At 53.8% G+C, this 18,224-nt stretch overlaps 6 protein-coding genes across 6 annotated transcripts; 3 read left to right on the forward strand and 3 right to left on the reverse strand.

The window, feature by feature from the left end:
* Positions 1-367: 367 nt before the first annotated feature.
* On the forward strand, positions 368-1,405 carry CGCS363_v003203 (uncharacterized protein; the record flags this gene model as incomplete). Its single annotated transcript, XM_036635052.1, has 1 exon — positions 368-1,405. The coding sequence occupies one exon, from the start codon at positions 368-370 to the stop codon at positions 1,403-1,405; it is 1,038 nt and encodes a 345-aa protein (XP_036500632.1).
* Positions 1,406-2,981: 1,576 nt separating this feature from the next.
* On the forward strand, positions 2,982-5,189 carry T-2 (Tyrosinase; the record flags this gene model as incomplete). The annotated part of the gene is made up of 5 exons (XM_036635053.1): positions 2,982-3,042; positions 3,092-3,166; positions 3,283-3,425; positions 3,491-3,754; positions 3,810-5,189. 5 exons carry the CDS (start codon positions 2,982-2,984, stop codon positions 5,187-5,189), a joined length of 1,923 nt encoding a protein of 640 aa, XP_036500627.1.
* Positions 5,190-5,484: 295 nt separating this feature from the next.
* On the reverse strand, positions 5,485-6,686 carry CGCS363_v003205 (uncharacterized protein; the record flags this gene model as incomplete). Its single annotated transcript, XM_036635054.1, has 2 exons — positions 5,485-6,332; positions 6,404-6,686. The coding sequence occupies 2 exons, from the start codon at positions 6,684-6,686 to the stop codon at positions 5,485-5,487; spliced, it is 1,131 nt and encodes a 376-aa protein (XP_036500626.1).
* A 1,033-nt stretch (positions 6,687-7,719) lies between these two features.
* Positions 7,720-9,404, forward strand: CGCS363_v003206 (uncharacterized protein; the record flags this gene model as incomplete). The annotated part of the gene is made up of 3 exons (XM_036635055.1): positions 7,720-8,144; positions 8,200-9,230; positions 9,304-9,404. 3 exons carry the CDS (start codon positions 7,720-7,722, stop codon positions 9,402-9,404), a joined length of 1,557 nt encoding a protein of 518 aa, XP_036500629.1.
* Positions 9,405-9,917: 513 nt separating this feature from the next.
* Positions 9,918-13,747, reverse strand: mug190 (Meiotically up-regulated gene 190 protein; the record flags this gene model as incomplete). Its single annotated transcript, XM_036635056.1, has 5 exons — positions 9,918-12,134; positions 12,184-12,395; positions 12,444-12,861; positions 12,912-13,355; positions 13,418-13,747. 5 exons carry the CDS (start codon positions 13,745-13,747, stop codon positions 9,918-9,920), a joined length of 3,621 nt encoding a protein of 1,206 aa, XP_036500628.1.
* Positions 13,748-15,552: 1,805 nt separating this feature from the next.
* On the reverse strand, positions 15,553-16,887 carry CGCS363_v003208 (uncharacterized protein; the record flags this gene model as incomplete). Its single annotated transcript, XM_036635057.1, has 1 exon — positions 15,553-16,887. The coding sequence occupies one exon, from the start codon at positions 16,885-16,887 to the stop codon at positions 15,553-15,555; it is 1,335 nt and encodes a 444-aa protein (XP_036500635.1).
* Between the last annotated feature and the right edge of the window lie 1,337 nt (positions 16,888-18,224).

Genomic DNA, 18,224 nt, shown 5'->3' on the forward strand with positions numbered 1-18,224 from the left:
ATCCCATATTTCTATCTCCGTTGCCGTCTTTTTGGGTTTTTTTGTCGTCCGTCTTCCCTACTGGCGAAGGAAGCTTTTGCTTCTCCGTGCCCTTGACTAACAAGTGTAGGTATTCGGAGGAACCTATCTTTTTATTTTTAGTAGATGAGCCCTCACGCGACAGCTTTCTAGCGTGACTACTACCGAAGCGTAGCCTTTCTTCCTAAGACACCTGCCCTCTTGCGTGCCTTTCTGACATTCTGCTCTCACACCCTCACGCCCCCACGCCCTCACGCCTCCACGCCCTCACGCCTGCCTTCTGAAGCTGGGCTCTTGCCAGCTTGAAACAACCCGACCTCATAGTAGCTCAAATTACAACCAGCTCATCATGTTTACTCAGTTTATGGAGCTCCCTCCTGAATTGAGACTTCTGATATGGGAGCTCGCCGTTCGTCCTCTTCTGCCGAGTATTCACTACTTCATGATAGACAGAGACGACGACGACGACGGCGGGAAATACTTCACCACGTTGCCCATAGATCGACACCCGGACCGGTACCTGCTGGGCGGAATGGACAAAATTCCCCTCATGGGATACGATTCTGGGTTATGGACAGCTTGCAAGGAGTCGAGATGCGTCGTGCAAAGAGCATTCGAAAGTCGTTTCCCTCGAACCGAAGAACCCGCGCCAGTCATATTCGGTACACGTCGTTACAGACGACTTGCAGATAGTTCCAACACACATTCGAGAGCCGATGAATATGTAAGAACGTATCTCAGTACAGATGCATGGATTGCGGATGCCAGCTTCGGAGTGCTTCCGCAGAAAGACTTGACAGTCTTCCAAGCAATACCCCGCATCACATGGGACGTGAACAAGGTCATCAGAGACCTAGGATCTACGAAATGGGGTCTGGGAGTTGCATTCGACGAGCCGATTGCGTTCGAATATTTTGCATTCTGGTCCTTCAATTACGACTGGTCGATAGGTTTCAGCTCTAGGCGTCGGGCTTGGGAATACACGTCTGCCAAGCTCGCTGAAATGATGCAAGCCCCAGGCCCCCGTGCTCTGTTTATTCGCCTTTTGATGGCAAGATACGCTGGCCGAATTAAATCCAAAATTTATCTCATTCAGTACGGCACATCGCAGAAGCTGAATTTCGACCACCGACGAGAAAACCGGGCCACTTTCTCCGGCTGCGGTTTTACTTTAACACAAGCCAATTCAGGCGAGATTGCAAGCCTCGCATACTCTCCAATGGAAATGGGACGCGTTCACATCGGGTGCAAACTCATGACAGCGTGGGAATTCGAACATGCGATCTGGTTCATGTTCTTCCGACTTTTCGGTTTCCGGGATTCAGGGAACCATGTTGGGATTCCGCATCATGCAGAAGTACTGGTATGCGAAATGTCAAAACATTGAGAGCAACAGCATTAGGGACCAAAGAGGTCCCTCATATCCATTTCGCTTCCAAGCTTTGCTGAGATCTCTATTTGTAACTCTCTCGCTCCTTCGGTTGCGCTTCGCTGCGCTTCGCTGCGCTTCGCTGCGCTTCGCTGCGCGTCAGGACGCACGCTGCAAAAGGCCCACGAAGACAATAAGAAGAAAGAATAAGGGACGACGAGGGACGACGAGGGACGACGGGGGACGACGAGGGACAACAAGGACAACAAGGATAACAAGGATAACAAGGATAACAAGGATAACAAGAAGTAATAGAGAAAAAAGAAGTAATAGAGAAGAAAGAAGTAATAGAGATTAAGCAGTAGTTACAGTAAAGGGACTATACAGTCCCAGCTATCTACAGCCTCAGCTCATAGCGTTATGCTAGAACGTCAGCGTAGATGTGGTTCTCCTAATAATACCATGGCAGCGTGGGATTTCAAAGCTAGAGTCTGGTTCATGCTCCGAATACTTCTCAGCGGTCTTCGGATCCTGTTACGGCTCATACAGACGTTCTGGTATGCGAAATGTCAGAACATTGAGGGCTATAGCATCAGGAACGACGAGTGACGACAAGGATGAAAGAAGGAACAGAGAAGAAAGAGTGTATTCCTAATAGAAAAACTCTGCCGTATACTTAACACATATTTGTGCCAGTTTCATGTTAGTTGTGCGCGGAAAATTGTGTGATTCAAATTGTGTATGTCTCCATCAACATCAACATACCCTCAGCTCAAACTGCCATGCCAGAACGTCAGCGTGATCATGTCTCTCCTAGTTGCCAGAACCTGTAGCTCAAAACCGTAGTCAGAAAGTCGCGGTCCCCCTGACCACTACATCTCAAGGCTTCCACAAACCAACCGAATAGCCTTTCAGCCTCCACCTCATAGACGCCAAGACAGGGATCTCCAGACCAAGACCACGCGTGATTCGCTCCCGACCGAGACTCTCAACGACAAGGCATCCAACGCTCAAAAGTCGCCGGAAGGGGCATTTGCTGACCGTAGCTGACGGCATGCCCAGCACGCACCCACGCAACCGCGAGACAAAGGTTTCGTCACGGGAAACGGGGGGGTCACCCCCTCCCCTTCAAGCCACAATCTGATTTATACGACCAGAAGTGGACGATGTCGTGATGTCTCGCAAGTCGGTGAGATGGTGCAGACTCGTTCATTGGCCTGGTTCATGCTGACATGCCGAGTGTTTGCTGCGGCTGAGCCGCGCGCCCGAGCTGACATGGCTGGCTGGAGATCATCCCCGCACCGCGGCGCGCGGCCGGTGTGACGGGATATGCCCAGCGGCCCGGATGTGAGACAGCCCCTTGCTGAGTAGGGCTGAACGAGGTCCCGAGGTACCGGCGTTTTCGCAGCCTTTTGGTGAGCGGGAGAGAATCCCGCAGCGATGGAGTGTAAGTAGGAGTTCCGACTGTGAGAGACAAAGTATATAAGCTTAATCTGCTGACCTCTAGAAGCCGGTATGACAAGAGGATTCTCACCTCACTACCTTCGCTCTCTACACTCTATTTTGCAACACTACCACAAACCATCTCGTCAACATGTCTTCTGACGGCACCAGGGGCCCTATCCTTGTTCACGGCATCCCTGCCGATGATCCTCGTAGGTGACTTGCAAGTCTCCCTACAATTTAACCACTGACACATCACAGAGAACCCTCCTGTTCGTATGGAGGTTCGGGACATGATCAAGAACCAGCCGGACCAGTGGAACCTCTACCTCCTTGGTCTGGAGAGATTCAAGGAAAATGTGCCAGAGGGAATGCCCCTCTCCTTTTTCGAACTCGCTGGCAAGTTGCCGTCCTCCACCTCTGCTCCTACACCCACCTAACATGAAAGCTAGCCATCCACGGATTGCCCTACAAGAAGTGGCCAGACAAGCCATGGAACAACATGGTCCGCGTCGACAACGACTTCGGAGGCTTTTGCACCCACAGCTCGATCCTTTTCCTCACTTGGCACCGCCCCTATCTCGCCATCTTCGAGGTGAGGCTTCTACCCCTGAAAGCGTCATGTACGGTGCAAAAAAGACTAACCACACGCACGATCAGACCGAGCTCTACAAGCACGTTAACTTCATTGCAAACGCCTACACCGAGGACGAGCGCAAGGCCGACTACGTCAAGGCAGCAAAGACCTTCCGCATGCCGTACTGGGATTGGGCCCGTCCCGACCTCGGCGTCTTCCCTCCTCAAGCCGCCTCCGCAGCCCTCAACAAAGTCGTCAGACCTAAGGCGTTGTCGGGCAAGTCCGAGATCAACCCCCTTTCGAACTACACCTTCAGAGAGTCCGCATCTCTGCGGGACATCAACACCGTGCGTAGAGTCCCATTCTCCTCTGCCAGCAAACAAACTGACTTCCGCATCTCAGGCCCCACGCGTCGGAGCCACGGTGCGCTACCCCAACATCCGCGACGGCGACGCCGAGATCAACCGCCAGCTCCTGGCCTTCTTCCAGGGCGAGCAGGGCAGCCCCAAGGGCAAGAACCTCACGGAGCGCGTCAACTTCATCCTACAGTCCTACACCGAGTTCGCCACGGCGTCGAGCAACCGCTTCGAGGCGCAGAAGCCCAGCAACATCGACTTCCGCGGCTGGGGTAGCATCGAGGACGTCCACAACGCCGTCCACAACTACACCGGCGGCCCCGGCGGCCACATGACCAACCCCGAGATCTCCTCCTTCGACCCCATCTTCTGGCTCCACCACGCCAACATCGACCGCCTCTTCGCCATCTGGCAGGCCATCCACGACAAGCCCTCTGACCCCCTCACCTACGTGACGACCAAGCCCTCCGCTGAGAACTGGGGCAACTTTTTCGTAAAGGCCGGCGACCCGGAGGGCATCGACACCCCGCTTGCCCCCTTCGCCCAGTCCAGCAACGGCACCGAGCAGAAGTTCTGGACCTCGGAGGGCGTCCGCACCACCGAGGTCTTTGGGTACGCCTACCCCGAGACCCAGAAGGCGAGGTTCCCGACCCCCAAGGACGTCATCAACGAACTGGACCGTCTCTACGGCAAGATGGCCACCTTTGCCAACATCATGCGCAGCAGCAGCGCCGACCTCGACAACGCCACCCAGGAACTCCAGCAGCGCGCCAAGAACCACATCAAAGCCGAGCGTGGACAACTGGCAGCGGCGCCGGAGCAGCAAGCCCCCTTGGCCCAGACCAACGGCGTCCACCTCCCGAAGGAGCGCGAGCTGAAGAAGCTCGTCGGCGCCGAGAACAAGTACCTCGAGTGGCTGGTCAACATCAAGGCCGAAAAGGCGCAGCTCGGCGGCAACTACGTCGTCCACGTCTTCCTCGGCGACGTCGACGACGCCTCGCCCCTGCTCTACCCCACGCAGCACTCCCACGTCGGCGTCTTCGCCACCTTCGGCCAGAATGAGAACACGGCCTGCCGGAACTGCCAGGAGGGCCGGGCCCGCGGCCAACAGATCACGGGCCAGATCCCCATCACCCTGGCCCTCGTCGAGCGCTACCTCGCCGGCATGGTCGACAGCCTGGCCCCCGAGGATGTGATCCCTTACCTGCAGAAGAATCTCCACTGGCGCGTCGCCCTGGTCAACGGCGAGGTGCAGGACAGGCAGAACGTGGACAACCTGCTCGTCAGCGTTGTTACCGATGAGGTCACCATCCCGAGCAACCCGTCTGACTTGCCGGTTTATGCGCCTGACGTTGTCGTTCGTCCTGACTGCACCACGAACCGACAGGGAAGTGGCCGTGGACATGGCACTGGATACTCTGGATAAGAGTACCTTTCGGAATTATCAAGGACTGAAGACAGTCTTATGCGCCTTATCATTCATGTACCATAGTTTGCAAATGCGATACTCTTCATCATCCGCTAGTCCTCACTCTAGGCGTCCCGTTTTCGCAGCCTCACCCTTGACTCGATCCATCAAGTGCGATTCGTCAAATGATTCTAGCTGCAGCGAGCAATGTGGCAACGGTTGAGCAAAAGATTTGGAAGTAAAGCTGACACGAATGGTCAATTTCTTCCACAAGGGATAGGTGCCGCAGTGCGAGGGGATACGTAGTGAGGCGTTAGAAGGAGAAATCCATCGGTCTCGGTACTCTAGCGTTCCCCTTTCTCTCCCGGCGTCTTTGATAGTTATTGTGACTCTGGTTCCCGCTGGCCATCCAATCCTTGAACATCTCCCAGATCGCTATGAAACCGTCTGAGAGCCAAGATAGAATACCCCCAAGCCATTCGAGGATCGAGTCCCAGGGCACGTAGTATACTGCTGCAGCAACCCCAACACCAATGAGAACGGCAGGGCCAGCCGCAGTCATGAATGCCGAAGCCTCAGCACATGCTGCCCCAGCCTTGATATTGAGCAAGCCGTATTGGAACTGAAACAGTGCACCTCCTGCAGAGGCCTTGATCGAGACAGCGAGTTTTGCACCACAAGCTAGGATGCCCAAGATAGAAGCAAGGCTTCCTCTCCATCTCTTCCACCACTCGCCGTCGTCCACAGACGTCTTCTTCATCTTCTCCACGTGACGTCTGATCCTTATCTTCTCTCGGCTGCTGAGAGTTTGCTTGAACGCCTGCTCGGAATTTGCCCAAGACTTCTCCTCGGGGTCGATGTCAATCAGCACCGCAGGTCCCAAAAACAAACGGCGTCTTCGTTCCTTCTGTGCCCACCGCTGGATCATACTGCCACAAAAAGTCGAGGACCCGTCAAGGTGCAGGTACTTTTTCGCATTGGAGCCGAAGCCACAACGAAGCACCATCAGCACTCGAAAGTTTGACGGAACGTCGAAGTCTATGGCTTCAATATGGCCGCTCACAACAAGAACAAGCTCATCGCACTCATGGCTCTTCGCTAAGTCACGGATGGTCGAATCGAGTGCGAAATCAGTGGTGACAACCACAGAAGAGCGCTTCCCTTTCCAACGCGTCAGCTCACAGCTGCCCTAATGATAGGAGATGATAATAACGGAAGAGGAATAGTCTTACTTCTAAAGAAGTGGAAAGCTGGTTTCTGAAGACTCTGGCATTTCTTTGAGAGGCGAGATACACTGTGCGGGCTGCAAACCGCGACAAAGGCTCTGTGCTTGGCTTTTGTTGGTCTCTTGAGTCTGGTCTTCGATTCATCCGACTGCTTCTTGAATTCTTTCATGTCCTTTTGAATCATCGAAAACATAGAGTCTACTTCAAGCTCAATGGCATGCTCGTCGTACTCAGAGACCGCGGAGCAGTCGGTCACGGTTGAGGAGTTGTCTGACCAATGCCGAGACATATTGTGCGAGAGAACTTGATTGCGTAAATAATAAGATCTCAGGAAAGAAAGAAAGACAGAGATAGATGTTGTATGTATGTGTCTGATCTATTTAGAATAGCCACCGCTGTTATGGGGACCTTTCAGGCCTACTTATACTTGTGAAAACGTTTGCCCAGGGTTCAGATGTCCATCCTTTCCCTGGGGTTCCTAAGATGCATGTAAACTGGGATCGTATGCTGTACGTATCACTTGTCTCTCGCCCGGACGGTCACGAGCACCATGAAATGCCAAAGACGGCACGGACGATGACTTGCATGCAGGACCATTTCGAACCACCCCCAACGGAGACACGAATTGATACCAGGGCGTCGACGTGGACAAAGTGACTAGCGAGCCTGCTCATGGTTCTGGCTCAACTGAAAATCAATATGCATCTCTTCTGCAAGTCCAACGCATATCATTGCAAGCTTGTCCGCGTTGCTTCTTGAGAACGTAGGAGCCCATCCATGATTCCTGCAGAGTACCGGGCTGGCCACAGCAACTACCAATGGTATCAATGTTCACCAACCACCAGACCCAACGGTACATGCAGTGTGTCTTGTCCCGACCAAGCGGTGATACCGCTTTAGCCAATCAACTTAAAAGGAACTTTAATGCAGTCTGTATTGCTATTACCAATCAGATCATGCAGCTAGCAGTACACCATAAGTCATTGTGCCACTCGGTCGCGAGAATAGCAATTGGCCGGAAGTACTGCGGGGATATTGTCATTAACCAACGACAAGCAGTATGAGCGTGGGGTGAAGAGTCTGGAACTTGATGGCCCAAAAAGGAGCCTTCATTGACCTTAGATAAGTTGTCATCTGCGAACTTCCTGACAGGCATTGATTCCATGGATGGCGAAGTATCCGTCTCGGACCTACTGTGATCCCTCAATTTCGTCTGCCTCTGAGAACCCCGTCACGCTAAACATCCTTTCGAAATTTCTCCCTTTTGAAAACCCTCAAAACCATTCATATTCGGCTCATATTGCTCCATAAACTCTTTTATCATGGATTCGATGGAACTTGACCAGCATTCCGAATTCGAAAACGCTATGATCTGCCTTCAGAGCACTGCTGAGTCAAGCGAAATGTCCCCGCCGTCATTCGAATCCGCTGGATATCAATTCGAGACCCTTTTCATAGATCAGAGACGCGCCATTCCGACAAGAGTACGGGAGGACACTCAAACTCTCACCCCCACGCCTTCTCAGTCGCAACAGGCAACATCTCACGACGCAGTCTCGTCAGCTTTACCATCCACCAGCAAGCCCCAAACAGCGTTGAAAAAGGGGCGCCCCGGGAGAAAAGCAGAGCACGACGAACGAGAATGGCTGTCGAAGAAGCAGATACTCAAAACCCTCTACCTAGACGAAGCCAAATCCCTCAGCGCGGTCTCGAAGGTAATGGATAGTGCGCATGGCTTCAAGGCATCGTAAGTCCTCAAGCCAAGCATTTTCTTCGTGAGCTAATTGAGAGCCGGACGTCAGCGAGAACATGTACAAGAAGAAGTTCGCAGCATGGGGATTCTTCAAAAACCAATCACAATGCCGACCTGTCGATTCAATCACACAGGCCCTCTCTGGGACGTCAGGCAGAGCACGATCTGCACAAAGTCTTCCCCAGAAGCACTTCCAAGATTCTGAGAAACTTGCATATCGACTCGATAAACATCTTTCTCTGCTGGCACCAGATGATCCGAGGCTCGCCCAGCTAGAAAAAGCGCTCTTCAATGTGTGGGGTTATTTCATGCGGGTGTTCGATCGGGGATTAGATGGAGTCAGTGGATGGACTGGCGACTTCTTCAGTCTCAATCCCCCGAAAGGCCATTGCGACTCTTCCAGCGATTGGAAGGCTGTGTCCGATCAATGCCACGGTGCCTCTATTTTGGTGACGCGGCCAGACGATACCAACGGAAAATGCCAAAAGACCCTTCACAAGGCGCTGTCTCTCTTTGACAAGTTACTTCGGGAGAAGGATCCATGGATGCTTGTCTATATATGGAGGATAATTCTCTACATGAGAGGTATCGCATTCCGACTTGAACCCAGAAAAAAGGAGGTCTCTTCTGTAGTCCTGGCGCGGAATCGAGACGACCATCTAGTTGGGAATTTTTTGACGGGTATCATAGGACTCATCAAGATACGCCTCGGCGCAGAAGATCCTATGGTATACGCTCTCGAGTCACTACGTTTCTTTTGTCTTCAGGACATTAAGTTGCCAGTAGAACGAGTCTACCAGCTTTGCATTGACCTTTTCATGGACTACCTGGGCAACTTTCATCCCGTGGTTCTGTCAATGACGGGCCACTTTTTGAAGTACTGGCCAGGAAAGCTGGGGGAGCACGTTCTGCCAAGCTACGACAAGGTCCTCGAGAGCGCTGAGGTGGAATTTGGGTTGTGTGATGAACGTACAATTTCTTTGCTTACAGAGTACATGTACATGGCCAATTATCATGGCCAAGACAGCTCATTGATCTTTAAGCTAGCTACAAATCTCAAGGAAAGGACGGATAGGCTTGGTAATAAGCCTACTTGGGGAAGGGAAACTTATGCTCATGTGCTTGCTTGCAAGCTTCTGGCGCGTCTCAATAGAGATGAAGGCAAAGGTCAATGTTGGATGGTCAGCTTGGATGCTCTTGCAAAGAGGCTTCGAGATGGAGACCGCGAATGCCAAACTAGAGCTTTGCAAATAAGACTCATGTTGGCTAATTGGTATCGAAAGGCGGGAGAAAATGGTCGATGCAAGATTGAGAAGGATTTGGCTGAGGGAATACGGGCCCGTATGTCAGAGTCAGAGCCGGTGAAGGCTGGTTGGAATGAGACTTTCAGATTTAGAGGCCGATAGAGTTTAGGGGTTACTAGTTTTATTCATGCATACATGGACTTATTGTGTTTCTTTTGTGGTTTCCGATTCCTTCCGTGTTTCCTGTTCCTGGGTCGAAGAAAGCCCAAATCTGGCCAACATTATAAGTTTACAATATACTCAACTCAAGGGCACATGCTTCAACAAGAAGGTCGACTGATTCAAAACTTCATTTGCCTGCTTTGACTACAAATACATTTCCTAACGCCCCCATCATCGCAATTTGCGTCATTTAGATATGCTTCGTAGACATTACAGAAGACTTGCGAAAACAAAAGACCGTTATCCATATCCCATTCCCTCGCTTCCCTTCTGTTCCTGTGGTGAACAAAGGAAACTATCATTAAACCTCCGTCTCGACATCGGGCTTGCGTCCGTTCAGAGATCCGAGCTTCGTAATCTTTCGCACAGCGTACTTGGCTTCGTCCTTGGCGAACTGCACGTTACGCATCGGACGCCACTGCATCAGGCCTCTGTGCTGGCGATGCAAGTCTCTGCTCCTGCTCTGGTAGTCTTTGTAAGCCTGGACAGGGCCGTTGCTGTTTTTCTTCGAGACGCTGGATGACGCGTCGCTATTGGCGCTATCGACGGACTTGCGAGCATCATCACTTCCTTGGTTGGTGCTAGCATCCGTAAGTCCAAGATCGACATCGCTGCTGTCATCGTCTGAGTCGAAAGTGTCGCGTGATTCGTCGTTCAAGTCCTCCTGTTCGCCATCCATGAGTGCCGTAGGGTCCTTGCCGAAAGCTCCACTCCAATCCGTTCCGTCCTTGGCCATCCACTTCTCCTTCTCCTTGGGGTTTGCTTGAGCCAGAACGTCGCGTCCATGAGTCAAAGACTCGTCGTGAAGCTTTTGGACCGCAGGGGGCACCTCAGGTGTCACCTCCTCACCACGGACACCCTCAGCAAAGCAGGCTTCCCATGTTTCAATCGTCTCACGAGAGTCGTTGCTAGTGACAAACTTGATGTGGTCGCGGTCGGTACCAGTGGAGAATCGTCCGCGGAACTTGAGGCGTCCAATCTCTTCAATCTCGATATCGGGGATGTCCTTGTAGTTGTCTTCGGTGATGTAGTTCTGAGAGAGGCGGAGACCTCTGTCGCACTTCCAAATCGGGATGTCAAAGTCCTGCTCTTCCTGGTCGGGCAGCGATTGCAGCCACAAAGATGCGTAGGCATCGGCATGACGCTTTCCGGGGGGGTAAAATTCGAAGAATACAGGAGACCTGTATCGATAACGGACGGGAAGACGGATCTTTTCGTGCTTGTTCTCGCCGCTGATGTCCCAAGAGTATCCTTCCGTCTCCTCCAGCTTTTGGCAAGTATCACGCTTCACGCTCACGGAGCTTCCGCCAGTGCGAATGCGAATCTTGGTCTTCAAGTGTCCGTAGTTCGTAGCGTTCATACTGTTGGAAGTAAACTCGAAAGTTCCGACTTCCCAACCCAGCTGAGGGGGCGGCAGGCGCAGTTCGACGGATCTGAAGAGCAAAGAGATTCTGATCCTTCCATATCCGATACCTCCGTCTAGAGGGTACCATCGGGTGGCCTCACTTCCGGTCTGCATGATGTCGGAGAGTTTCAGAGGAACAACACCAATGATGGGGTCATGTTGTCTGTTGCGGGAATCGCGAACGGTGATGGTGGTGATGCACGATCGCCAGTCCCGGATGAACTTTTCTGTACCGGCGTTGAAGATGGGCTGAGATGAAACAGCCTTTGTACGCGTCTTGTAAACAAGTTCGTCGTTGACAAGGATGGTGCAGTAGGAACTGGGCAACTTGCTACCTTCCTCTTCCTTGACATCGCCGGCATCGAGACGGGCCGGCTCGTACTCACGTCCTTTGCGCTTTCCGTTGGAGCCCTTGACGTTCGCCAGTTCGAGTCCGACGATCTGGTGCACGACAATGCTGAGAATACCAGAGGGCCAAAGTGGGTCGGGAGGAGTGTGGACAACCGCATCTTCCTCGGCGTTCTCGATGGTACCCTTCTCGTCCTGAAGCTCCTTCTTGTCCTTCAACTCAGGAGGCAGGTTGACGTCCTTACCGTCAGTGCGAAGAGCCTTGCGGAATTGAGTCTTTCCAAAGAAGCCAACCTCCCAGTGGAGTTCGCCAGGCATAGTGCTGTCGGCCTTGACACCGGCCAACTTGGAAACTTGAGGGAACATCTTTCCGGGGTGCTGGATGAGCTTCTGGATGCTGAGTTCGACCTTGCCGACAACGTCATCCGCAGACGAGCGATCGCTGTCCCACAGCTCGACTGACAACTGTTCGTCAGCCTTGATCAAGTCGGCGGTAACCAACAACCCGCAGCTCTCCTCAAACACGGGGTTCAGGTCATCCTGAATGACACGAGTGCAGAACTGAGGCTTCGAGAACTTGCTCCAGGCAACGGTGATGTACGGGTCCGAGCCACCACCCTGGCTGCCGCGACGATCCTGCTTGCTCAGACCGACGGCCTTGTGAATGCGAATGTAGAGAAGACCAAGAGCGAGGGTCTCCTTCTTGATGTCGTCACCCTGGAGCATCTTGCTCAAGTCTAGGGTCATGCTCTTGGGAGCGACGTACTAAATCCTAATTAGCTAGGGTGCAAGCACACGTTGGAAAATCACCTACCATGGAAGCAGCGGTGCCAATGGCCCAGTTGACAAAGTTGGAAATCAAGGGCAAATTCAGGATGTTGACTCCCTTTTCAATCATAGGAGTGCAGCCGGCCTGGACCTTGGGAATACCCATGAGCGTGAAAGTCAAAGTTTTCAGGAATGGTGGCTCAGGCGTAAGTTGGAGACGAATGCGTGCTGTAGCAACAAGACCTTGAAGTTCGACCCCTAGAGAATGTTAGACGACATTATTGTCGGACAAGTGGCCTTACTCACAGATCGGCAAGGGAACTCCAAAGAGGCCGCGAACACCAAGGTAGAACACCAACTGCATGCCCATATTGCGTGCCTTGGAGGAAATATCAGCTCCAGAGGGCTTAGCATGGTAAGCGACGGATGCTTCAAGGTTGTAGAAAGATCCGGCCTGCTCCATAGCGGCCAGCTCGTTGGGGTCGGTGTTCTTCTGGTTCTGCTTGTGGGCTTCGTCCTTGATATCTTTGACATGGGAGTCTGGCAAAGCTCGCAAGCTGAGAATGCGCAGGGGGTTGCTGCCTTGCGAAATGTCGGCGACGCGGACATTCTCAATAACGCCAGGGACAGAGGCAACCATGACGTCCTCCAGAGTGTCAGCGACACCGGCGAACATCTCGGGGTTGATCAGGTTCCACATGATGCCGAGAGCGGTGTTCATCCACTGTGATTCGTTAGCGCGCCATCACCATCATTTAAACTCGATCTTCTTACCTCGACAGATTCAGGGACGAGGTTGATGGTGGCCGTCTCGCCACGCTCCTGCTCGCTGGACCATTCCGTGTTTCTGCCCTGGGTGATGAGATCCTTCACCCAGAGAAAGACCCCAGAGGCGACGCAGGCACCAAGGGGAATGAGTCCATAGAGAGAGCCGCCAAAGAACTTGCCGACAATGACGATGCCGAAGAAAATGCCGGCACAAAGGACGTTTGCTTTGCGTTCCAAAGACTCGAACATCGGCTCGTAGCTGACGCTTGGCGTCTTGAAGAAGTTGACATTGGTCTTTTCACTGTGAATAGGTACGTCGGACGTGCTTCCGGGCTCGACGGGGTCGGGTGGTGCGGTGACATCTTGAGCTTGGCGGTACTCCTCGCCAGACTGCTTCGAGGAAGTGGCAACGGTTGCTGACTTTCCGAGGTTCTCATTCGGAACAGAAATCTGAGGGCAGGCTTGTCAGTGAACCTGCATCAAGCGACATATGAGGGCTGTAAGTAGCATACCTGGGGGTTCTCGACCACCTCCTTGAAGTCGTCGTTTGCGTTTTCAATCTCGACATCCTTGCCTGTCACGGGATCCCGCACAGTCTTGGTCTTCCTCTTGCGAAAACGGTGATCCTTCTCGGGGACATGGGCTTTCGCGTCCCCATTCTGGCCATTCTGGTGGTGCTGGCGCTGTTCTTGCTTAATCTTCTTGTCCTCGGCGTCGAGGGCAGCATCTCGCTCGCGCTTCTCCTTGTCGAGCTGTGCCATAAACTCGTGGACATTAGGAATTCGGTTGCGGCCGCTGTAGTGCTGGCCGCCGGTCGGCAGTTGGTGCTCGTCGATATTCATCTTGCTGCCATGCACAAGCCTGTGCGTGCGACCTGTACCTGCGTGCCTGTTTGGATGAAAATAAGAGTGGGTATATGAGATCAGTCGTAGCTCACACTACTTGACTGTCGCAGGCAGGCTCGATTTGCCGAGTCAATTGGGCTTCAGACTGCACTTGCACTGCACCGAAAATATTGGCAGGCGGACAATCGGCAGAGGAAATGGAGAATAGCTAAGAGGGACAAGAATGAGAGCGCGGAGGCTGGATCTTGGAAATATAATTCCAAGAAGCACCTACACTAGCGAAAGAAGGAACGGAGCAACCCCTCCAATTGCCTCATAGCTCCTCTTCAGCTTGCGCCAGCTGTGACAGCTTGTTTGGGCTGCCTTAGTCTGCCCATCCATCCCCCTTTCCCCAATCTGCCTTCAGCTGCAGCTTGCACACACTCACTGGACTGGCCTGTTTGGTCGGGCTGGCCTGGCATGGCTGGAAGCTGTGATGGTCAATGACGTAGCTTGTCTTGCGACTTGCTGCCACAAAGCCCACTAACAGCATGTGCGGCCCCACCCCCGGCCAGCCCCCGGCACCTTGCAGCACCTATGACGGAGCAAGTCTCCGGTACATCGCATGGCTCGTGCGTTTTCCTGCTGGCTGCCACTGCATTTTGGCTGTCCGTCGCCCGTTATTTGAAGACCGAGCCAAACATTCCTGCACCAAGTCTTCAACACCAGAGGCGCGTTACGACGAAGCGACCGTGGCTGGAAAGGACGACGCTAACTGGCCCTATCATTCTTTGCGTGGCTTCAGGCGGGAATTCAGCATTCCCGTCACGTTTTCCTGTTTTTTACGGCCTTTTCGATGGCTTGTGCAACAGCGATGCGACGACCTGTGGCCGATCTGCAGTAGGGATCGCTGTTTGCTTGCGTAAATGGCTGGGGGGGGAGCCGCTGTTTTGGCTGTATGTTCATTGGCCTTCGTGGCCTCGAGCTGGCTAGGCCATCTGGCTCCCAACCCACGTCGTGCCTTGGCTCTATGTTTAGTTCAGCTGCGCACTTTGACAGCTGGAGGGGCGGGCGGTTGTGGTGGGATGGTTTGCTCCGTTGTTGGTTTGTGGCCTGCGTCGTCTCGTTCCTGTGCTGTTTTTGGAGGCACAGCAGTAGGATGAGGAGCTCTTCGACTAAGCTGACACTGGTATCAGACATGGCCAGATGGTTATTTTCACTGCACGTTGTCGAGAAAACCGCATCGTCGACCTGGTCAGCCGCCATCCGCCCTATCGAAAACTCTCCGTGCGGCTCATCGGTGTCGACATGGGTTGCCGCAGTCCCGATGAACGATTGCGTTTGCAGGGGATGGCAAAAATATCACCACCCCTTACGCAAGCCAAGGTTGTCCTCGTCAGTCCACTTCTCCATTCTGCCCCGCTTACGACGATACCTTACCTCATCGTCTCGTAACGGATCAACCATCAACCGAAATGCACGGGAAACTGTGATCGAATTCACAACTTGGCCAGACCGCCGTAGCCCATCCCTGTTCCCCCAAGGCCAGCTAATTAGCTCCTTAGCAAAGACGGTCAAACATCCAACCGCACGCTAAGCATTCCTCTTCCCCAGACTAACACCAAGACACGATGAGTCCACTTGTCATCGATGATGGGATCCCGAGAACTTGGTCGTATCGCGTGTGCTCATTAGATCCTAACCGATGCTAACTAGTACATGTGTATCTTACAACGCCGAGCCGCCGTTTCCCCCCCTTTCCCCAACACCATGCAAAATCATATGCTTCCCCGGAAAATTAAATCCAAACGCTGTGTCTTTCTTCAAGCAACCACCAAATCAGGCGGAATGGGCGTGTCCCTCCTGCTCCCAGTTTCCGGGTTGAAGAGCTCCGCCGACCCAAGCCTGTCAATGCGCGACGAGGGCGGCCTCAGGATCGTCGGCGTCGAGAGGTCCACGTCCATGTCCCCGGGCGTGAGCCCCCGATCGCACGAGACGCTACTCGTGTCTGACATCTCAACGTCTCCAGCCGCGTCGAACGTCTCCACGCTAGGCGTCGGGAGATCGCCGCAAGTTTGCACCTCCACGACGGGAGGCGCAGGTTGCTGCTTTCCGTCGTCTCCTGCTTTGTTTGCTGCCGCCTCAGCCGCGCGCAACGCAGCCACAGCACCGCCGAGGTTGTCCGGGTCCTCTTCCTGGTTGCCAATCGTCCAGACCCAGCGGCGCTTCTTCTCCTTTCTCTTCTTCTTCCTGATGCCGCCTGAGGGGCTGGCTGCCGCGGGACTGGATACCACCGGTGAGTTGGCTGCGAGGCCGGCCATCCGTCTGCGCATCTCTTCAAACGGTCCGGGCGTCATTCCGCCGTCGAGTGTTTCGTTGCCTGTGAAAGCGAGGGCGAGGTCTAGAATAGTGTTCTGGTCCTGTTGTGCCCTGGGAGATGCGGGAGACGAGTCTTCGATGAGCAGGTCGATGTGAGATTTCGTATACGTGTTGGTTGTGATGGTTTGCTCGATCGGGCTGTTGTAAGCTACCCGGCGTGCCGCCTTCTCCTGCAAGCGCAGGGACTGTCGACGGGGTGATGTGGGCGTCTTGGCTGTCGGGGGAGGAAGCGGCGAGTTGCGGAGGATGCTGTGAAGGGATCGAGGATGGCTGTAAGGTGGCTTGGTACCAACCAGTGTAAGGTTGGTTCGTTTACGCAGAGATCGAGGTGTTGGTTGGTCGTTCATCAAAGCCGTCAGAGGGGTCTGGGCGTCGATTGGTGAGAACCCGAACATTTGAGGACCTTCTACGGGGCCTGCTGACAGTGGCGGTGTCGCAGTCATGGTGCTTGGAAAGGTGATTTCCATGGCAGCGGCGGGTGAGAGAGGGTGAGCTGTCAGCGGCGTCTCGGGATAGCAGACTGTATACGGGGTCTGTATCCGTAGCTGGGGAGTCACGAGATCCTTGGCTTCGTTGATGGCAGTCAAGGGGTCGGCGATGGCGGGAGTCGACCTCTCAATGGCGGTGGTGTAGACATTGGAGAGGGTGTTGAAAGTCGTTGGGGACTTGGGGTCAACGAGAGCCAAGGATTTGTTGATTCTCGTATGAGGAGCCGGCGATGTCTTGATGGACAAGGACAGCTTCGGCCTCCTTGAGGCAGTTCCAGTCTGGGTAGCCATCATGACCACGTGATGCAGGTCTCGGACCAGAGGAGCGGAGATGAAGTTAGTGGGAGATGCAGTTCTGCGGCTCAGTCCTAACAGCCAGCAGAGGGGTTGCTTCAACCGGGATCAGGCAAAGAAAGTTCTTAGCCTCCCAAAGGGGTGGAATCACCGGCGATGAGACGAGCAACTCGGATCGAAGAGGGAGGGAAACGTTGGTTGAGAGTTTGGCAAAAGAAGGGGACAGCGGCTATATAGATTGGGCCGTGTTGCAACGCTGTGGATGGTGTGACAGTGTGTGGTTGTAGTGAGGGGTTAAAGTCTCAAAGGTTGACCAAGATGGCGGGCGTCTCGAGTCGATAGTGGAAGATGGAGAAGCGCCACTAAGCAAACATATATGCAATGCAGTGTGACTATGTAGAGCACAATAACCGCGATGGCACGAAGGATTGTGTCGCACGCAGCTCGACAACCCTCGGCTCAGGCGTCTCCAGTTCTGGTTGGCTATTTTGGGCAGCCGGATGTGATGGGGAAGAGGCGCAAGCGCCGGGCTCAGAGGGGACCCCTGTCGAGTCGACTCGCATCCCTGCACATTGGCCAATCAAGGCGAGGCGCTGGTCGGCTGTTTGTGCCCGAAGCGGCGTCTATTTGTTCAACGACCGGGGTGATTTTTCAGTAAGGATTGCTCGCCATTTCCGGGGGCAAAAAAGACGGTGAGAATGCAGTGGCAGCGGAAGAGTCATGTGATGGTCTTGGGGAGCGGCAGCTGAGCGAGCGAGCAGTCACGTCCAGTCGCTGGTTGAGGCACACAGCATCGGCGCGAGGTGCGGTGCCGAAGGGGCGAAAGAGGCGGCTATTCAGACGCCGTTGTCCAGTCCTGAAGCCGGGTGGGCGCCATCCCACAAGCCACGGCCGAGTGTTCCTTTGACGGCGGTCGAAACAGAGTGCGTATGCGTCCGGATCCTACATCCAACTCCGGCTCGTCGTCCGGCTGCCGGAGACTTTCAAATTAAACGAAAGAAACGTTGTTGAAGGCTAAACATTCCGCACTAAGATGGGATGACGGCGGCACTGCGTAAGCTGTGTTTGAGTAGGAGGGGGAAAACAACGGGGTGAGTGTCGGAAGGAAGCGAACTTTCGTCTCATCTCTCCATCTTTTTCGGTCCACTTTCGTCTGTGCGAGACAGCCTGAGAGGGCAGGACACTGACTACACTTACGGGAAGCGAAGGCGAGGAGACGAGAGACCAGAGACGCGACAGCCGAGGCCAGGTAATTTGCAGCGTCTGCTGTGCCACTGTTGTGGCGGATCTGCTGGCTGGGGAACGATCCCAAAAGCGACGATCAAAAAGAGGCT

The sequence above is a fragment of the Colletotrichum siamense genome (genome assembly GCF_013390195.1).
Source record: "Colletotrichum siamense strain Cg363 chromosome Unknown KSG_Cg363_contig02, whole genome shotgun sequence".
Classification (NCBI taxonomy): Eukaryota; Fungi; Ascomycota; class Sordariomycetes; order Glomerellales; family Glomerellaceae; genus Colletotrichum; species Colletotrichum siamense.